The sequence below is a fragment of the Chlorocebus sabaeus genome, unplaced genomic scaffold (genome assembly GCF_047675955.1).
Source record: "Chlorocebus sabaeus isolate Y175 unplaced genomic scaffold, mChlSab1.0.hap1 unalloc_scaffold_256, whole genome shotgun sequence".
Classification (NCBI taxonomy): Eukaryota; Metazoa; Chordata; class Mammalia; order Primates; family Cercopithecidae; genus Chlorocebus; species Chlorocebus sabaeus.
The window spans coordinates 265,180-286,620 of NW_027327544.1; the positions used below are offsets into that span (position 1 = coordinate 265,180).

Below are 21,441 nucleotides of genomic sequence, written 5' to 3' on the forward strand. Positions count from 1 at the left end.
CCTGAGCTCTCTGTTGTACACAACTCTACGAGGCCTGGGAGAAAACAGGTGCAAGTTTCACTTACTCAGTAACAAAACATCCCACCTGATTCCTCTGCTGGGCTAGTTCTCAAGTCATCTTTTTCTAAGCTTTCATTCGGCTCTACCACACGTACCTAGGCTGGGTAAAACACTTTACCGGGTTTTTTTTTTCGAGACGGAGTTTCACTCGGTCGCCCACGCTGGAGTGCAGTGACGTCATCTCGGCTCAGAAGCCAGCGCCCGGGTCCATGCAGCCCCCTCCGCGGCAGACGCGGGGAGCCGGGGAGCAGTGGGGACAGGCGCCTACCGGCAGGGTGACCGGGACCCCCGCGCGGGCCCACGTGGTATCGCAGCAGGCGCGAAGCCCCCGGTGCCACACGAGGCCGAGACAAAGCCCAGGCGCAAGGACCCCGGATCCCGACCTCGGACCCTGCGGAGCCCAACTCGGAGCCGCCACGCCCGGGGCAGAGACCCCCGCCCGGTCCGGAGACCTCGTTGCCCGTTTTCACCTCAGACCGCCGCCTACGAGTGCTCGCTCCTCGCCGCGCGCCTGGGCCGACTGGAGCGCAGCTGAGCAGCCGACAGAGCCGCGGCAGCCTCAACAATGGAGTCCCGGGGCGGGGCCGCTGCCGCGGGTTCAGCCCGTGTTCCACGCTCAGGATCCGGCTCGGATCAAGGAGCTGCAGCTGGCGCGAGGCTGCGGCCGCAACACACACCACGCTGGGGCACAGGGCCCCGCCTGCCGCCCGCCGCACCGCCTCCAGCAGAGCCGGGCGTCCAGGGCCCGCCACCCGGCCAATGGGGAGCGATCCGCGCGGAGAGGGCGGGGCATAGGGGAACAAATGGAGGCTGGGCGGGGCGGCGCTGGGATTGGGCGTACAGGTTTCCGCGGGAGGACCGGACCCAAGAGCTGGCCGGATCCTGGCCTCCTAGAAGACCCAGCTCAACGTCCACCTGCAGTCTGCTCTACAGGACGCGCTCATCTCAAGCCCAGAACTCAGGCTTTTAGGGCAGAGAGCGAGAGACAGGCTTGCTTTACAAAAAGTGAAACTGAGGTCCAAGGAATAGGATTGCCTGCTGCCCGAAGTCACGTAGTCCCATTCACTCGTTCACTTTGTGATTCAGCAAACATTTGGAAGCACGTATGGTGGGCTTTAGGACTGAAGTAGGGCCAGGCGCGGTGGCTCGCACCTGTAATCCCAGTAATTTGTGGGGCCGAGGCAGATGGATCACTTGAGGCCTCGGGTGGCACCGGGGGCTTCGCGCCTGGCCAACAAGATGAAACCCCATCTCTGCTAAAAATACAAAAACTTAGTCGATCGTGGTGGCGCATACTTGTGGTCCCAGCTACTGGGACCTGTGTAAAACAGGACCTGCACCCTGAAGGCACTCACTCGGGGAGGCTGCTGGGATGGGTGGATGCACATTTAAGGTCTTCATGGTGGCTGGGGCTGACCCCATCCCCATCGCTCTTCCCACACACACCTGAACACTCATCACTCCCACGCTCGCACCCACCACTGAAAGCCTGGCCCCTAATCTGATTTGCCTAACAAGCTCCCCAGATGAACAACACATGCTTCCCTACCTCTCCCCTGCTGGGGCCCCACCGTGTTCTGGGATGTACTCAGGGATCAGGAGAACAAAACCTCAGGGAGTGAAAGGACATTCCAGGGTGCAGGCCTCTGCATCCCCCTCCATGCCCTCACCCCTGCCTGACACACCCTCACCCCTGTACCTGGCCAGCTCCTACCAACCCTTAAATTCTCACCAAGTTCTGTGGTGGCAGCCACACCTTAAAGTGGCTGATCCCCCAATAACCTATGCCCTTGTATAGTCTTCCTGACCTTGGGTACGAGCAAAACCGGTGACTGGCTTCTAACCCATAGAGCCTGGCAAAAGCAATGGGATGTCACTGTCACAGTGCGTCACCTTCTCACACTTGAGAGAAAGGTTCCGCCTGCAGGCGCTGCCGGAGGGAGATAATGTGCTGAGAAAAGACCTTTGGAGGGGCCCCGTAGGCAAGGAAGCAAAAAGCTGGGCCCTTGCCAACCGGGTCCCAGGAAATGGATTCTGCCCTGGTGGAGCCTCAGATGAGGATGCAGCCCAGCTGCTTAGCGTGAGATCCCAAGCACAGGACCCACTAAAATGTGCTCAACTCCTAGTTTGCCAAAATTGGCTTAAAAGTGTGTGTTGTTTTAAGCTTCTAAGTTTTTAGTTATTGCCTGTGAAAGTGTTAAAATATGAGACAGTAACTTAGGTCCCTTCCCCATCACACACATTCTTCTTTCTGGCATTCATCACAATTATAGTTATTGATTGAAAATCTCCCTCTTGACTGGGTGCAGTGGCTCAGGAGTTCCAGACCAGCCTGGCCAACGTGGTGAAACCCCATCTCTACTAAAAATACAAAAATTAGCTAGATGTGGTGGTGCAATCCTGTAATCCCAGCTACTCTGAAGGCTGAGGCAAGAGAATTGCTTGAATCCAGAAGGCAGAGGTTGCAGCGAGCCGAGATGACACCATTGCACTCCAGCCTGAGTGACAAGAACAAAACTCTCTCTCAAAAAAAAAAAAAATTGTCTCTTGCCACTAGCATGAAGGTCCCATGGGAAGAAAAATGGAAACTCTTTCTCATAACAGTACCCCAAATGCCCAGCACGGTGTAGTTCTAGGGCAGTTGGTCGATGGTGGACGCTGCTGGTTGGAGGGCCCAGCTGGCCCTCCCACCTGCCTTCTCCCTGGTCAGGTTCCATTATAGAGAACAGAATAGTTTCTTGCCTTTCTGGAGTCCCTCTTAGTGGGGATTGGCCAAGTGACATTGTCCTGCCCCGGGACACATAAGTGGAAGTTGGCTGAAAGGTTTCTAGCCATGGTGTGCTGGGGCGATTTGAACCAGGACATGAGAGCTGACCATCCATTGTTCGAGAATTCTGCAAGTTGGTTGTTCAACACATTCAATACTTCAAAATATCAAATAATATAAACTCGCAAATTAAAAAATGCATTAGACTAGATGCAGTGGCCCACGTCTAACACATTGGAAGGTGAGGCAGGAAGATCACTTGAGCCCAGGAGTTCAAGACCAGCTTAGGCAAAAAAGGAAGACCCTGTCTCCACAAAAAATTTTAAAATTAGCTAGGCATGGTGGTGTGTGCATGCAATCCTAGCCACTCACGAGGCTGAGGTGGGAGGATCGCTTGAGCCATCTGTTCAAGGCTCCCATGAGCTATGATAGTGCCACTGCACTCCAGCCTGGGTGACAGAGCCAGACACTATCTCAGAAATAAACATATTTCATATATCAATAAATTTATAATAAATGTATATTTATATATACATTTATGTATTACAATTATATATTTAGACGTAAATATATATTTCTTGTTTTATTTATTCATTTATTTTGAGACGGAGTTTAACCCTTGTCACCCAGGCTGGAGTGCAATGACGCAATCTGGGCTCACCACAACCTCCACCTTCCGGGTTCAAGTGATTTTCCTGCCTCAGTCTCCTGAGTAGCTGGGATTACAGGCACACACCACCATGCCTGGCTAATTTTTGTGTCTTTAGTAGAGATGGGGTTTCTCCATGTTGGTCAGGCTAGTCTCGAACTCCTGACCTCAAGTGATCTGCCCACCTCGGCCTCCGAAATTGCTGGGATTACAGGTGTAAGCCACTGTGCCCAGCCTATATGATATATTTATATATTATAATTATGTATATTAATTTTATATAATTATATATAAATATAAATATAAAAACTTTCCTTGCCTTCTCTTGTTTCTACCTACAGTCAGTCCCATAACTTCAAATACATGTAATAACTTCAAAGTATATTTATATATATATTTTTTTGTTTTTGAGACCGAGTCTCACCCTGTAGCCAGGCTGGAGTGCAATGATGCAGTCTCAGATCACAGCAACCTCTGACTCCCGAGTTCAAGCGATTCTTCTGCCTCAGCTTCCCAAGTAGCTGGGCTTATAGGCTTCCAGCACCACGTCCAACTAATTTTTGTATTTTTAGTAGAGACAGGGTTTTGCCATGTTGGCTAGGTGGTTTTCGAACTCCTGACTTTAATTTATCTCCCACCTCGGCCTCGTAAAGTGCTGGGAATACAGGCACGAACCACCTTGGCCAAAATATTTTTCTGTTTCCAAGCACTTTACATGAGAGGAAAGCGGAGAATAAATCATCTGGCACTCTACTGTAAAAAAAATCTTTGTGCCTCTCTTCTTTTCATCTTTCCTAAGGGGACATATTACCAAAATGTCTTTAGGTTGAGGTCCCCACGTGAAAACTTTACAGGGTGCTGTGTTCTCAGCCACCCTCCTGCCTTTTCCTTGTCCTGGTATTTTAGAACTGTGTGGGGATGAGCCAGGATACCCACAGTGGCCATGTCTATTAGAGGGTCTAGTGAGTATTAGCCCCGGGGTCATCTCATCGCCAAGGACAGCCTCAGGTAGGGGATAGGGTCTCTCAGGGGAGTAGCTGGATGCTCTTGGCCTTAGAGGAATCTCCTAGTATAGTTTCATCTAAAATGGTGACCCCTTAGGGTTATTAAAATTTTAGGACATTAAAATGAATGGACAATACAACGTAATGTGATTAAAGCTAGGTCATTAAAACTGTTCCTCCAGCTGGAGTTTTTATTCCTCGGAGACACATTGATGGTCTGCCAATGGGATGGTGATATTGAGAGGAAAAGGCAGAAATGATTTCTGCTCTCTAGATTGTCTCAGACTTGTGAAGAGAGAAAAACTGTCCCAAAGGACAAGGAAAACCCACCCCAGAGAGGATGTGCAACAACCTGAACATGAAAATGCACTGAAGGCGCACAGGAGGACAAAGAGCAGTGCCAGTGCCTCCTAGGTGGTCACTGAGTACTTTACTGAACAGGATGGGTGTCCCAAGGGATAGAATGGCCTGCCGTGACACTTAGAAAGGTGTTGGAGTCTGCACTGCCTCTCCCTGAATTTGTTACCTTGAAAAGGCTTCTCCACTTATTTGAGTTTCAGTTTTTCATTGACTGTAAGATACATTTTATCTGTACAGCTTGAAAGATAAACATACTATTTCCAAAGAGGCAAAGTAAAATGATGTATTTTATTTGCTAAAAATTCGTATTTATTTCTTCCCCAGAGTGAGTGTAGTAAGTTTTAAAGGTCTGTTCTTTTCAAAGGTAATTTCAAATGGAATTGTAGGACTTAGCTTTGTCAATGCTACCGCTGAAATAAAAGTGTGATAGATAAATTGATGACTTACAAAGATTCACCAAAATGTCAGTTTCCCTCTTGCAGCATGGTGAAGAATTTATGACAGTGGACACATCTGTATCCTCTTATCTGGATACCTGAGGGTTTTTTTTTTTTTTTTTTTTTGGAGACACTGTCTTGCTCTGTAGCCCGACTAGAGTGCAGTGGCGCCATCTCTGCTTACTGCAACCTCCGCCTCCCGGGTTCAAGTGATTCTCCTGTGTCAGCCTCCTGAGTAACTGGGATTATAGGCAGCCACCACCACACCCAGCTAACTTTTGTGTTTTTAGTAAACATGGGGTATTAGGCCTGGCACAGTGGCTCAGGCCTGTAATCCCAGCACGTTGGGAGGCCAAGGTGGGCGGATCATGAGGTCAGGAGTTCCACAGCAGCCTGACCAACATGATGAAAACCTGTCTCTGTTAAAAATACAAAAAAATTAGCTGAGCCTGGTGGCAGGCACCTGTAATCCCAGCTACTCGGGAGGCTGAGGCAAGAGAATTGCTTGAACCCGGGAGGTGGAGGTTGCAGTGAGCCAAGATGTTGCCACTGCACCCCAGCCCAAGTGACAATGTGAGACTCCATCTCAAAAAGCAAACAAACAAACAACAAAACGACAGGGTTTTGATATGTTGGTCAGGCTGGTCTCAAACTCCTGACCACAGGTGATCGCCCTCCTCAACCTCCCAAGCTGCTAGGATGACAGGCATGAGCCACCATGCCCTGCCCACTCTATTTTCTTTTTATTCCCTAAATTTTAATATGTTTGAGTTTGTCTGTTCCTTTGTTACTGTTTTCTTACATAAAAGAAATTCTGCCTAATCCTTCGTAAAAAAAAAAAATCTTCCTGTGACTTCTGAAAGTGTTCTGGTTTTATCTTTCACATTTGAATATATAATAAGTCGATTATGGTTCATGGAATAGAGAAGAATGCGATGCATTTTCCCAAGTAGATGCCAGCCTGGTTTGTCTCATATTTTAAAATGCATGTGATTTCTTTTTCTAGTCTATAGTGCCAACTCTATCATTCATCAACTTTCCATATGAATGCTGGGTCATTAACACTTTTTTTTCCCTTTGATCTGCTTGCTCATCTTTCTGCTAATACTATGCTGTCCTGAATATTTTCGCTTGAAAATCTTAGAAATATGTTAGACAAGCCATCACTCTTTTTTGAGATGACTAAAAATCATTAGACATTTGTCATTTTTACTACGTAAGAAAAAGTAGTTTTTCTTGCCTAAAAACAACCTGAGCTGGGAATTTCTGTGATTTCATAGGAATAACATCTGGAAGTCGTGATATAAATGTCATTAAAAAACATGTGTCGCATTTCCTCTTATTCTTTACTACCTTGATATTGTGCAATAGAAATTTTTAAAATTGTGGCATTAGTATTACCAAATATCAATTATTGGTTTGATTTACTACTCAGTTAAATTTAATGAGCCTACTCTGTCTTGGTGTAATCACATGGCATGGGCTCAACTCCTCAGTTAACATGTGACTGCACGTGTAAAATATTGTCTACCAGGGAAACTCATTGAACACTTAGTGTTCAGACTGTGTTTTGGTGTCTGGTTCCCTAAGCACCACTGCAGTGACACAAAATAATGGACCTTCAACAGAAAAAGTTTTGGCAAATATATTGCATAAGCCATTTAGATGCAGTGAGTCATTCTTATTACTTGGGTTGGTGGAATCCCTTTCAAAATGTAAATTACTAATACAAACAAAGATGGAACTTTGTGAGCAGACGTTTTTAAGAAAAAGTAGTCTCAGGACTGATAATATTAACTCCCTTATGCGCATCAGGTAGGACTTTATTATGACAGATACTAGAAATGTACAAAGTGAAGTTGAAAGGTAACTCCTAGCAGCACATCTTACTCCCTGGATTCTCTAATAAGATGGGTGTTTCTACTTTGCTGTTGCCTTTTTGAATAGTTCAATTCTAGCATTCGTACTGCTGTGTGGGAGGGAGTATGTGTGAACAGAGTAAGAGTTGTGACAATCAAGTCACAGAATAAATGCTTGGAAATTTTAGATTCATGTAAACAGCTTATGGATTGAGTATAGATTCCCAGTGCTGTCAGTCCCACCCATCCTTCTATCCACATGTGTGGCATGTTCTAGGACTCCGTGGCTTTTGAGAATGTGGCTGTGAACTGTACTCAGGAGGAATGGGCTTTGCTAGATTCTTCTCAGAAGATTCTCTGCAGAGAAGTGATGCAGGAAACTTGCAGGAACCTGGCTTCTGTAGCTGAGAATGACAACACATTTCACTTAATTACAGAACTATTTCCCTATCATCAGTGCTATTTGTGATTTGGAATGTGGCAAGGGAATGATTTGGTGAAGAAATCAGGCATGGGCACTGTGTACAATGAACATTAAATCTAGTAATGTTTCTATAGTTTGTAATAATTTGTGAGAATTTTGTGGGTCTGTATTTTAGGAAACAAATGGAAAGGCCAGAATATTGAAGATCACTTTGAAAAACCTGGGAAAGAGATAAGATAATTTGCACTGAGAAGAGGAAATAAAGTCCTCTGAAGGAATCTTAGCTTGTCATGAACTTAAAAACAAGCGATCAAAACAAATAAGAGTCACTTGAAATTTATTTCTTTTTAGAAAAATTTCATCCAAAATGTAATGTACTTCAGCGTAGCAGTCAGTGTTTGGAAAACAGTTTACTTGAAAATAGTACTACAAAATTGTGTACATGAATGTTACTAATTTGGTCATAGCCATGCAGGTGGTAGCTGTGTTTTCAGTAGTAACCCATTTACTTTCAAATAATTCAGTCATGGCAAAAAAAAAAAAAAAAAAAAAAAAAAAAAAAAAAAGCATTTTCCTTGGTATTGGTAGCAGTGTAAGTCAAAGACCTATTAATAAGTAGAAAGTTATTAAACCAAGCTATAATAATGTGCTTGTCATTTTTTTTTTACAGAAATCATATGATACAGAGACTGTGTGAAAGCAAAGAAGGTAGTCAATATGGACAGTTGCCAGCCAAATTCCAAAGCTTGATCTGAATGAGAGCATTTCTCCTGGATTAAAGCAATGTGAATGAAGTATTTGTGGAAAAGTCTTTGTACGTCATTCCCTCCTTAATAGGCACATCCTAGCTCACTCAGGATACAAACCATATGGAGAGAAGCAATATAAATGTGAACAGTGTGGGAAACTCTTCGTTTCTGTTCCAGGTGTTAGAAGACACATGATAATGCACAGTGGAAATCCAGGTATACATGTATGATATGTGGGAAAGCTTTTTATTTTCTCAATTCAGTTGAAAGACATCAGAGAACTCATACAGGAGAAAAACCCTATAAATGTAAACAATGTGGTAAAGCGTTCACTGTTTCCGGTTGTTGTCTAATACATGAACGAACTCACACTAGAGAGAAACCCTACGAATGTAAGGAATGTGGAAAATCATTCAGATTTTCTTGTTCCTTTAAGACGCATGAAAGGACTCACACGGGAGAAAGACCCTATAAATGTACCAAATGTGATAAAGCCTTCAGCTGTTCCACTTCCCTTGGTTACTATGGAGGCATTCATACTGGAGAGAGACCCTATGAATGTAAACAATGTGGCAAAGCCTTTAGTGGTTTGAATTCCCTTTGTAACCATGGAAGTACTCATACTGGAGAGAAAGCCTATGATTGTAAACCATGTGACAAAGCCTTCAGTCGCCTCAGTTTCCTTCACCTCCATGAAAGTATTCATACTGAAGAAAAAGTCTATGAATGTCAGAGATGCGGTAGAGTCTACATTCGTTCCAGTCACCTTACTCGCCATGAAAGAAGTCATGATATAGAGGCTGGGTGTAGTGACTCAGCCTATAATCCCAGCACTTTGGGAGGCCAAGGAGTGTGTATTGCTTGAGCCCAGGAGTTTATAACCAGTTTGGATTAAAACAATGTGAAACAACCTGGGCATCATGGTGAAACCCTGTCTCTACAAAAACTAAAATAATGCCAGGCGCGGTGGCTCACGCCAGCTACTCAGGAGGCTGAGGCAGGAGAATGGCGTGAACACGGGAGGCGGAGCTTGCAGTGAGCCGAGATCGCACCAGTGCACTCCAGCCTGGGCGACACAGCGAGACTCCGTCTCAAAACAAATAAATAAATAAATAAATAAATAAATAAATAAATAAATAAAAATAATTAGCTGGGCATGGTGGCACATTTCAGTGGTCTTAGTTCTTTTTCAAGGACATAAAAAGCAATGGGGCGTTGGGGGAAAGCCCTCTGCATGCGGATCACGAGGTCAGGAGATCGAGACCATCCTTGCCAACATGGTGAAACCTCGTCTCTACTAAAAATACAAAAAGTAGCTGGGTGTGGTAGCATATGGTTGTAATCCCAGCTACTCAGGAGGCTGAGGCAGGAGAATCACTTGAACCCAGGAGACAGAGGTTTCAGTGAGCCGAGACTGTGCCACTGCACTCCAGCCTGGCAACAGAGTGAGACTCCATCTCTAAATAAATAAATCAATAAACAAACAAATAAATAAATAAAGCCCCTTGAATGTAAGAAATGTGGTAAAACATTGACTCTTTCCGATTCCCTCATAAACATGAAAAGGCTCACACTGCAGAGAAACCTTAAGAATGTAGGAAGTGTGGTCAAGCCTTCAGATGTTCCTGTTTTTGAAGATTTGGGAGGACTCAGAGTGGAGAAAAGCCTTTTGAATTTAAATTTGTGGTAAGGCCTTCAGTTGTGTTAGTTCCATTTGAAGACTTGAGCTCCTTCCTGAGAAAAACCCTATGAACGTTCAAAATGTGGGAATGTTTCATTTCTCTCATCTCCACTCAAGGACAAATGAAAATGCACACTGTAGCTGGCTGGACCTTGTAAATACAAGAACATACACAGGATTAAAACTCTAATAGTTTAGAAACTGCAAGAATATTTTCAGTTTTCACATTTACTTGAAAAGTCATGTGAAAACTCCCATGAGAAAGAAGCTCTATAAGTGAAGCTTTTCTAATTTGGAAAGCCTGATGCAAATTAATTATAGTGCAGTGTTTGAAAAAAGTGTATGAAATGTTACACAAGTTACAAGTATATTGCTTTTATCGGTGACTCATTCTTAAAGAGTCTTGAGAATGCATTTCACGTTGTTTTGCAGGGAAAGTTTGAGGTGAGAGTTCTGTAAATGCTCTTTAAGCAGTAGTACTTGAGTTTCATAGATAATGAGATTAAGTTTGTTGGTAGAATTTTTGTCTATTCATTTGATAATTTGCTGGATTCATGGTTGAATTTTGATGTTTTTCTAATATGTAGGTAAGTTCAATTTTTTTATTTCATTATTATCTTTTTTTGAGATGGAGTCTCACTCTGTTGCCCAGGCTGGAGTGCAGTGGTGCAATCTTGGCTCACTGCAACCTGCATCTCCTAGGTTTAAGCTATTCTCCTGCCTCAGCCTCCTGAGTACTTGAGACTACAAGCACCCGCCACTACATCCAGCTAATTCTTTGTATTTTTAGTAGAGACAGGGTTTCGCCATGTTGGCTAGGCTGGTCTTGAGCTCCTGACCTCATGATTTGCCTGCCTCGGCCTCCTAACGTGCTGGGATTACAGACATGAGCCACCGTGCCTGGCCAGGTAAGTTTCATTTGTATGTATTGCCCTGTGATTAATGGACCAGTGAATAATGATTGTGAATTGTTGAGATAGTGTTACTAGCCTCATTTGGTAAACTTTGATTATGCCTTGTTCATTATACACATTCCACATTTCTTTATTAAAGGAAAAATTACTCTTGATGCAAAGATGTTTCTTTTTTGCTAATACTGAGTTGGTATTAATTCCTAAGTATATAAAGTATATCATGGAGTATCATCTCGTGAGTTATTTGCATCTGTTGCCCTTTATTCTTTATTATTTCTGTCTGTTATTTGGATCGTTCACTTTGAATGAAGGAGAGAGGACTGTGATAGGACGATACGTTGTAACCAATCTGAGGGAGGAAGCATTCAGTCTCTCAGTCACATATGATAACATTGGGCTTTTCATCGATGCCTTTGGTATTGTAGTAGATCGTATTACACCATTAAGTTATGATAGTTTATATGTTGTATTTTAGAGTATTACAGTCTTACCAGTCAGTGTCACATGATTCAGTTCCCTACCAGCCAACAGATAAACCAATCACGTACTCCTGTAGGAACAAAGGAACATCCTCAGCTGGGCACAGTGACTCACGCCTGTAATCCCAGCACTTAGGGAGGTCGAGGCGGGCGGATCACGAGGTCAGGAGATTGAGACCATCCTGGCTAACACGGTGAAACCCCATCTCTACTAAAACTACAAAAAATTAACCGCGCATGGTGGTGGGCACCTGTAGTCCCAGCTTCTAGGGAGGCTGAGGCAGGAGAATGGCATGAACATGGGAGACGGAACTTGCAGTGAGCTGAGATCACGCCACTGCACTCCAGCAAGGGTGATAGAGCGAGATTCTGTCTCAAAAAAAAAGGAAAAAAAAAAAGGACTATCCTCACTTTTTTAATGTGATACCACTCCCTGCTCCCAAGTTAATCCCTGTTTGGGCCTGTGGGAGCTTACGCCATCTTCCTGTATGTAATTAATAACTGATGTCTGGCTTATCTGTTTAGTAATAGATATTATGTGTTTAACGGTGCCAGTAAACCTAGGGTGCGAATTCCTTCCTCACCAGTGGGGTGCATGAGACGCTATTGAAACAATTGGCAATGCAACACGAATGAAATGGACCAGCCCTCATGCAGGTCACCTGCTCAACTTGACCTACCTGTTGTCGGCTGATGGTTCTGTAACACATCAGCAGTCACCTGACTCAGAACCGTGAGCTGACGATGGGCCTTCCCTTTGTTCTGCACAGTGTTTTGTGGTCTTCAGGTGTTGTCATCTTCTCCCACACTAAAATGCTCTCATCTCCTAGACATGAATGTTTAATTGCACCCCAGCATGACATGTGGCCTCTGCTTAACAGGCAGTTTTGGGGCCCTGGATTACTAATGCACAGAAGTGCAGCACATAAGCCGATACTTAAGTCCTAATTAGCAAGAATCAGGCTGTATCTCTGTAGTCCCTGCATCTACTCCGGTCACCATCTCTGTATGCTTAGGGCAGCCATGTGAACATTAATAATTACTGTACACTCCAAGACAATAGTAATTATGTAGGAAGAAGTAGTGGCCTTGTTTGTTTTTTGTGCTGCTGCTCTCCTTGCTGCTGTCCCCTACACCCTCCTGATGAGGTGTACATCCATGGCGCCTCATGGTTCAAGAGAACTAGTAGATGGCTCACAAGAACACTCTGTCGCTACTGTCTGTGCCTCTGTCACAACAAATATCCTGATCCTTCAGTTTTAGGGGTGCAGGGCCATTTTCCTCCCTTTCTTACTGGTAGTTCTCAAGATAACTGTATGATATGCTGGGAAGGCAATATCCTGATAATCAGGTGACATTGGTCAGAACAGTGCAGGCTCTGTTAGAGTCCCTGCTTGAAACAGAGTGGCCTTTAACGTTTGTGTCCAGCAAACCACATCGTGGGAGAAAACCCAAGGTGGGCTGCTTTCTGGGGTCCCTCAGTTGTAGTGCAAGTGAAGGGTTTACAGTCAAAACTCCATCCGTCTGCTCTGGGTAGCCTTCCTGATCTTGTGGTAGCGGTTCATATTGAATCCTAGGCTTCTGTTGTTTTTTGTTTGCTATTTGTAAGTAATAAATTCACTTTATGGAATTTATGTATGAATGTGTTGGTCTCACTGTACTCAGAAAAGTTGGTAGCCATTGCACAGTGAACCTGCTTCATAATTGGTGAAAACACCTATGCCCCCCTTGTGCCACAGCAAGGAGGTTAATTCAGCCAAACATAAACTTCATGTTCCTAAAACCCTGTAGCACAATTATTACAATGTGGGAGGCCTTTAACAATGGTGATGCTGATTTGAAGAACTCTGAAGGAAGAAATTTACACAAATGGGTTGGGCACACGGGAGATCCTCCTAACTTAAAGCAAACCTTACTCCCCTCTGCCTAAAAAGAGTGGAGAGGGCAGGCACGGTGGCTCCGGCCTGTAATCCGAGCACTTTGGGAGGCCGAGGTGGGCAGATCACAAGATCAGGGGTTCAAGACCAGCCTGACCAACATGGGGAAGCCACATCTCTACTAAAAATACAAAAATTAGCCGGGCGTGGTGGTGGGCACCTGTAATCCCAGCTACTTGGGAGGCTGAGGCAGGAGAATTACTTGAACCTGGGAGGTGGAGGTTGAAGTGAGTCAAGACCATGCCACTGCTCTCCAGTCTGGGTGACAGGGCAAGACTCCATCTCAGGGGGAAAAAAAAAAAAAAGTGGATAAGAACTGAAACAGGTTTAAAATTTCACCTAATTGGAAATGCAAAGTTTACAAAAATAATATTTCAAATAAAATGCTAAATGAGTGTTCATTGAATTTTATACCTCCAAAAAGTAGGTTGTGAATTTACTTCCACATCTGTTGAAAGCCACCAAAGTTGGGAAGCCTGCAAGTCTGAAATTCACATGTAGCTCAAATAAGAATTATACCTGGGGATACCCAAAAGTTTAAATATGGTATCCCCTGTGATATTATGAGGAATTACTGTACATAAAACAGGTTGCCTTCCTGTAACTCTGTAAATAATATTATCTTGCCTAAATTCTCCAAAACGCATCACTCTGCAGTATCCTATAGTGGATATAGGTTTCCTGACCAATGAGCACTAAAAGTAAGTGTGTGCGACTCACCTATGTTTATCAAAATGGAAATCCCCGAATCCCACCAGTTAGAACAACATGACACAATGTCAGGTTTTTGGAATATACAGGTTTTCTGTAAGGTTATTAGGTATTGATTCCATTTTTAAAGTAGATATCAATATTTTTAGATTACCTATTTCTCCTATGTTTTAGTATTAATAGATTGTGTCTTTTAATTCATCCAGGTGGTCTAATTTACCAAGTTTGTGGGTTATGGAGATTGTAATATTCTTTATTATTTTATCATCCCTGGGCTCTCTAATATAAAGACCTCTTTTAATTCTTCTATTATTAGGTTGGTGCCAAAGTAATTGTGGTTTTGGACGGTGAATTTTAAATTTTTGTAACTAGGCTGCAACACATGTTTATTAATCAAAATAGAACCCATTACAATGGACTGGGCACAGTGGCTTACACATGTAATCCCAGCACTTTGGGAGACTGAGTCGGGTGAATCAGGAGGTCAGGAGATTGAGACCAGCCTGACCAACGTGGTGAAATCCCGTCTCTACTAAAATTACAAAAGGTAGCCAATGTGGTGGCAAGTGCCTGTAATCCCAGCTACTCAAGAGGCTGAGGCAGGAGAATCTCTTGAACCCAGGAGGCAGAGGTTGCAGTGAGCCAAGATTGCACCTTTGCACTCTGGCCTGGGCGACAGAGTGAGACTAGGTCTTAAAAAAAAAAAAAAGAAATCATTACATTGAACACATTTTTTGCCAATGAGAAATAAACTTGTTTATTCCCTGCTTTCAGGGTTGGATGAACACTTGGAAAGCATTTTCTGCATCCTGCTGGTTGTGTAAGTGTTTTCCCTGCAAAAAGTTGTCAAGATGCTTAAAGAAGTGGTAATTGGTTGGCGAGAGTTCAGGTGAACATGGCAGATGAGACAAAACATCATAGCTCAGTTTATTCAACTTTTGAAGCCCTGGTTGTATGACATGTGGTCAGGCGTTGTGGAGAACTGGGCCCTTCATGTTGACCAGTGCCAGCTCCAGGTGCTGCAGTGTTCCGTGCATCTCATCGATTAACTTAGCATACTTCTCAGATGTAATGATTTCACCAGGATTCAAAAAGTGTAGTGGATCAGAAGACCGGCAGCTGACCACCAAACAGTGACCATGACCTTTTTTTGGTACAAGTTTGACTTTGGGAAGTGGTTTGGAGCTTCTTCTCAGTCCAACCAGTGAGCTGGCTGTTGTATGAAATCCGCTTTTTGTGGCATGTCACAATCTGATCAAGAAATGGTTCGTTGTTGTTTCATAGAACAAGAGAAGATGACACTTCAAAAGGATGATTTTTAAAATATTTGGTCAGCTCACGAGGCACCCACTTATCAAGATTTTTTAGCTTTCCAATTGGCTTCAAATGCTGGATGACCATAGAATGGTCGAAATCCAGTTCTTCGCCAACTTCTCGTGTATCTGTAAGAGGATCGAATTCAGTGGTTGCTCTCAATTGGTCGTTATCAACTTCTGGCCCAGAGCCTGGGGCTGAGGCTGCCATGACCACCCTGTTCTCTACTTTCTGTTGCACTTGGGCCCAGAGGCTGGGGCTGAGGTTGCCATGACCACCCTGTTCTCTTCCTTCTGGGGCCCCCAGGAAGCTCCCAGGACTGAATGATTCCCACAAATACAGTGGTCAGGATGGGAGGGCTGGAGGTCAATTACCTCCCCCCCCACCACAACCAAGAGGCCCCCATGGAGGTTGGCCCCGAGATGTGGGTCCCTGTGGGATGCAGGCTCCCACGGATACTTCAGGGGATGAGCACGGGTCCTCCTGGCTGACAGGACCTGGTGGGCACTGGGTGTGCGGGGCCTGAACAGGTGGGTTGGACAGAACTGGGCCTAACCAGGGAGCCGGAGACTGGTATGTCTTCCAGATTTCCTATAAGATCCCCTATCTGGTCATAGATGATGGTGATTGCTCTGAATCCCTGTAAGGTGTTAGGTGCTCCTTTCTTACCAAGTTTATTTTGTTACCTGGTAGAACTTGGCTCATAAAGAAGAAAATGGTGAAGAGGAGGACAGGAATCCTCATAGCTGAAGAAAGAAGAAAGTTTGGCTTCATTTCCAGGAGGCAGAGAAAACTTCCGTCCGTGGCTCTCTAGCACCAGTGGAATGTCTCTGTTTGGATAAGAAGAGCCTTTCTGTACGTCATTAGGGATATTCATAGATAGAGGTGTTCTATGCATGCACAATTGCTTTGATGGGAGGACTGATGTGGGTGCACAGTTTTGGCCAGAAAACCTTGTTAAATGGGAATATAAGCTACACACATTTTGGTAAAAGATGAAAGTTTATGAACAAACAACCATTTATATTGTTACAATAAGTTTGACTGTGTTGAGAAACCAGTTGCTTTCGTTAATGACCACACATTTTTTTTAGCGAACACTTCCCAGACTTTACTAGCCCTGCTAAGAATTAATCACCCCACTTGCTCCTGGTCTGAAACCCCAAAGTGCTTTGTTGATGTTACAGTGCTTACTGCCTTGTATGTTAGATTAGTGAATGTATATTTGCCTCTTCCACTACTGTATGAGCTTCTTGCTTGCTAGGACAAGGCTATATTCCTCAGAGCAGAGGAGGGAGTTGAATCATGTGGTCATTTATTCTCAAATCCTCTTCACCAAGTGGAACAAAACAGAACAGCGAAAGACCACTGCACATGGAAGCAGGAGGTCTGGATTTGGGTTCTAGATCTCTAGATCTATTACTAACTGGAGGTATGGATATAGTCAGGAAAATTGTCTTCCTTAGGTGCTTCCTTGATAGCACCTATAAAGGTTGAGATCTGTTGGATCTAGATCAGGGGATTCTCAATCATTACTATGCATAAAATCAACTGGGACAGTTGCTTTGTAATACACATGCTTAGTTCCATCTCATGATACTTTTACTGTTTTTTAAAATTGATCTAGTATTTTTCATTAAATAATGTAAACTTTCTTAGTCTACATCTAATAAAACTCCCACCGGCATACAAATACATTGAATGATATTAGCAGCAGAATCTTTAAATAAAGTAACCATATACAACTATTAAACCACTTTTTTTCATTACTTATTATTTCATGCTGTTTTTCATCATTGTCATCATAATCAGCATCATCCTACATTGCTGAACAGCCATTACGAACCATATGGCATAAACATTTTTCCTACTCATAAGGGGCATATATTCTCTATATGCATACGAAATTAATGTCTGAACAAAGTGGCTTAAACAAGGCAGAAGTTTATTTCTTTCTCACTTAAATCTATAGTTACACCTATCATGGCTGGTAGAGATGCTTGCCAAACTCATTAGGGATGCAGGCCCCTTCCAGCTGTCTGCTCTGCTGTACTTTAGAAGAGGCCCCAGTTTGGCTGCTAAATGCCCACCTATCATTTTTTAATTCCAGGCACCAGGAAAGAAAATAGCCGAGAGAGAAAAACAAGGGAACATCTACCCCTCCTTTTAAATTTTTTAACCAACCCCCTCTTTTTTTTTTAACCCAATTTGTTGAGCTATGATTGCATTTAAAAAGCTGTCCATGTTTAAGGTATGCATCTCAGTGAGTCTGGGGATAAGTATACATCATGAATACCACTACCCTTAAGATTAGAAACATATCCTTCACCTCCCAAAGTCCCCCCCACCATTATTATCATTATTACTGGTAAGAAATTTTGGTAAGAACACAAAATCCACCCTTTTAGCAAATTTTAAGTGTGCAATACAGTATTCTTAGCTATAAGCACTATGCTGTAAATGAGACCTCCAGAACTTACTTCTATGGTATATCTGAAACTTTGTGCTCTAATCATATCTACCCATTTCCCCTGCACCACGGCCCCTGGTAACCACCACTCTCCTCTCTGCTTTTGTGAGTTTGTCTATTTTAGATTTCAAATGCAAGTGAAATCATATAGTAATTGCCATTCTGTGGCTGGCCTATTTCTTATAACGTAATGCCCTCGAAGTTCACCCATGTTGTCACAAAAGACAGGGTTTCATTATTATGTAACACTGAATAATATTCTAATGCATATATGTATTACCCATTTATCCTGATACTCTCCCTCCACCTGCCTCCCAACAGGCCCCAGTGTGTGTTGTTCCCCTCTCAGTATTCATGAGTTCTCATCGATCTGCTTCCACTTATAAGTGAGAACATGCAGTGTTTGATTTTCTGTTCCCAGGTTAGTTTGCTGAGGATAATGGCTTCCAGCTCCATCTATGTCCCTGCAAAGGACATGATCTCATTCCCTTTTATGACCGCATAGTATTTCATGGTGTATATGTACCACATTTTCTTTATCCAGTCTATCATGGATGGACATTTGGGTTGATTCCATGTCTTTGCTATTGTGACTAGTGCTGCACTGAATATGTGTGTGCATGTATCTTTATAACAGAATGATTTATATTCCTTTGGGTATATACATAGTAATGAGCTTGCTGGGTCAAGTGATCTTTCTGGTTCTAGGTCTTTGAGGAATCACCATACTGTCTTCCACAATGGTTGAACTAATTTACATTCCACCAACAGTGTAAAAGTGTTCCTATATCTCAACAGCCTCATCAGCAGGTAGTTTTATTTAAAAATTTTTTGAGAAACCTTCATAATATTATCCAAAATGGCCATATTAGTTTGTATTTCCACCACGAGTATACAAGGGTTATCTTTTATCCACATCCTCACTAATACTTGCTATTCATCTTTTTGATAACAGCTATTCTAAGAGGTGTCAGGTGACATTTCATGGTGGTTTTTATTTGCATCCCCCTGACAATTAGAGATGGTAAGAATTTTGTCATATATTTGTTGGCCATTTGTATCTTTTCTTCTTGGAAACGACTATTCAGATCTTCACCTGTTTAAAAAGAAATTTCAACTTTTATTTTAGATTCAGTGAATGCATGTGCAGGGTTTTACATTGGCACATTGTGTGATGCTGAGGCTTGGAGTATGAATGATCTTGTAACCCAGGTAGAAAACATAGTATTTCATGGTGTATATGTTTTTCAGGTCTTGGTCCCCACCTTCCCTTCCCCTTCTTGTAGTCCCCAGTATCCGTTGTTCCCATCTTTACATCCATGTGTAATCAGTGCTTTGTTCTTACTTATAACTAAGAACATATGGCATTTGGTTTTTTCTTCCTGCATTATTTTAGAATAATGGCCTCTAGCTGCATCCATGTTGGTGCAAAGGACATAATTTTTTTAATGGTTGCATAGTATTCCATGGTGTACATATACTACATTTTCTCTATCCAATGATAGAGAAAATATTCACATCTTTGCTATTGCAAATAATGCTATAATAAATATATGAGTGCACATGTCTTTATGGTGGAACAATTTATTTTCCTTTGGATATAAGGGTCAATCCCCATGGCTGCTGTCAAGGGTTGTGTTGAGTGCCTGCGGCTTTTCCAGGCTCAGGGTGCAAGCTGTCAGTGGATCTATCCTTCTGGGGTCTGGAGGATGGTGGCCGTCTTCTCAGAGCTCCACTAGGCAGTGGCCCAGTGGGGACTCTGTGGGGGCTCCTACCCCATATTCTCCCTCTGCACTGCTCTAGTAGACATTTGCCATGAGGTCTCCACCTCAGCAGGCTTCTACTGGACATACAGGCTTTTCCATACATCTTTTGAAATCCAGGTGAAGGCTTCTGATAGGGTTTGGCTCTGTGTCCCCCCCCAAATCTCACAATTCCCACATGTTGTGGGCGGACCCAGTGGGAAATAATTGAATCATGGGGGCAGTTTCTCCCATATCGTTCTCGTGGTAGTGAATAAGTCTTACGAGTTCTGATGGTTTGATAAGGCGAAACCAGTTTTGCTTGGCTCTCATTCTCTCACTTGCCTGCTGTGGTGTAAGACATGCCTTTCGCCTTCTGCCTCCCCCCAGCCATGTGGAACTGTAAGTCCAATGAAACTTCTTTCTTTTGTAAATTGCTCAGTCTCGGGTATGTCTTTATCATCAGCGCACTCCTGTACTTTGTGCAACTGCAGGTTTAATATCCCATGGAAATTGCCAAGGCTTATGGCTTGCACCCTCAAAGCAGTGACCCAAACTGTGTCTGGGGCCTTTTTAGCCATGGCTGGAGCTGGAGTGGTTGGGAGGTAGAATGCTGTGAGCACTGTCCTGCGCTTGCCCTGGGTGGTGCAGCCCTAGGCCCAGCCCACAAAACCAGTCTTCCCTTATAGGCCTCCAGACCTTTGAAGGGAGGGGCTGCCACCAGCCAAGGACTCTGAAATGCCTTTCAGGCTCTTTCTTCATTGTCTTCTATTAGCATCTTCTTTCCTTTTAGTTATGCAAATGTCTTAAGCCTGCTTGAATTTCAGAGGATACCAATGGCCTTAAAAGTACTATATGACCCCTAACACTTCCTGACTTCATTTCTTCAATATATGTTATTTATATCATCATGAATATTGAAACTTTTTATATCTATTCACTTTCCATTTGTTTTCAAGTCCAGTTTACTTCCAAATAATTTTAGAATATAGAGTCTCCATAAGACACTAGTTTGTCTGGTTTCTTGCTGTACCACATGACTGCGAATGCCTTCTAGTACATATAACACACTCAAAAGTACTTATGAGGCCGGATGTGGTGGTCCACGCCTGTAATCTCAGGACTTTGGGAGTCCGAGGTAGGCGGATCACGAGGTCAGGAGTTCTAGACCACCCCGGCTAACGCGGGTGAAACCCCATCTCTACTAAAAAAAATACAAAAAAATAGCCAGACGTGGTGTCGGGCGCCTGTAGTCCCAGCTACTCGGGAGGCTGAGGCAGGAAAATGGCGTGAACCCGGGAGGCAGAGCTTGCAGAGAGCCGAGATCGCACCACTGCGCTCTAGCCTGGGCGACAGAGCAAAACTCCATCTCAAAAAAAAAAAAAAAAGTACTTATGAATGAAAAAAGGAATGAATCTTCCTATTTTTCCTTCAAAATAGCCTTAACTCTTTGGTTTCCAAGTTGATGTGGGGTTTTTAGTAGTTGTCTCAAAAATCCAATCAAATTGAACCGGGTGTGTCTCCAGAATGAAGTTTTGATGAGGTTCAGTATCTGTGCAATCAGGGCATGTCTCTTGGAATGTAGTGCTGATTAGGTTCATTAATTGTTTTTTCCTATATAAGGGGAAGCCAATCAGAGGATGCGCTTTCCCAGAGAAGGAGCATCAGAAGAGATTAAGACCTTGGGGGAAGAGAGTCTTGCTGCTTGCTTGTGGGACTTGTCTTGGAAGGTAGATAAGTTCACAGCATCCTCCAACTTTTTATTTTTGGTGAGTTCTCCGAGCACTGAGATGTGAACTGGCCTCATTCCCTTACAATGATACTGTTACCAGTAGAAGAGATTCGAGTTACTGGCAGCATATCTGCATGGGCCCATAAGCAACT

The 21,441-nt window shown here is 43.5% G+C and overlaps 1 protein-coding gene across 1 annotated transcript; it reads left to right on the forward strand.

Moving 5' to 3' along the window:
* Nucleotides 1-269: 269 nt before the first annotated feature.
* On the forward strand, nucleotides 270-9,565 carry LOC119623631 (uncharacterized). Its single transcript, XM_073014097.1, is given in 7 exon segments — nucleotides 270-897; nucleotides 1,911-2,140; nucleotides 7,414-7,537; nucleotides 7,733-7,793; nucleotides 8,228-8,280; nucleotides 8,283-8,522; nucleotides 8,525-9,565. Coding segments are annotated over 7 exon segments (1,986 nt in total). The 3' UTR covers nucleotides 9,175-9,565.
* Nucleotides 9,566-21,441: the final 11,876 nt, after the last annotated feature.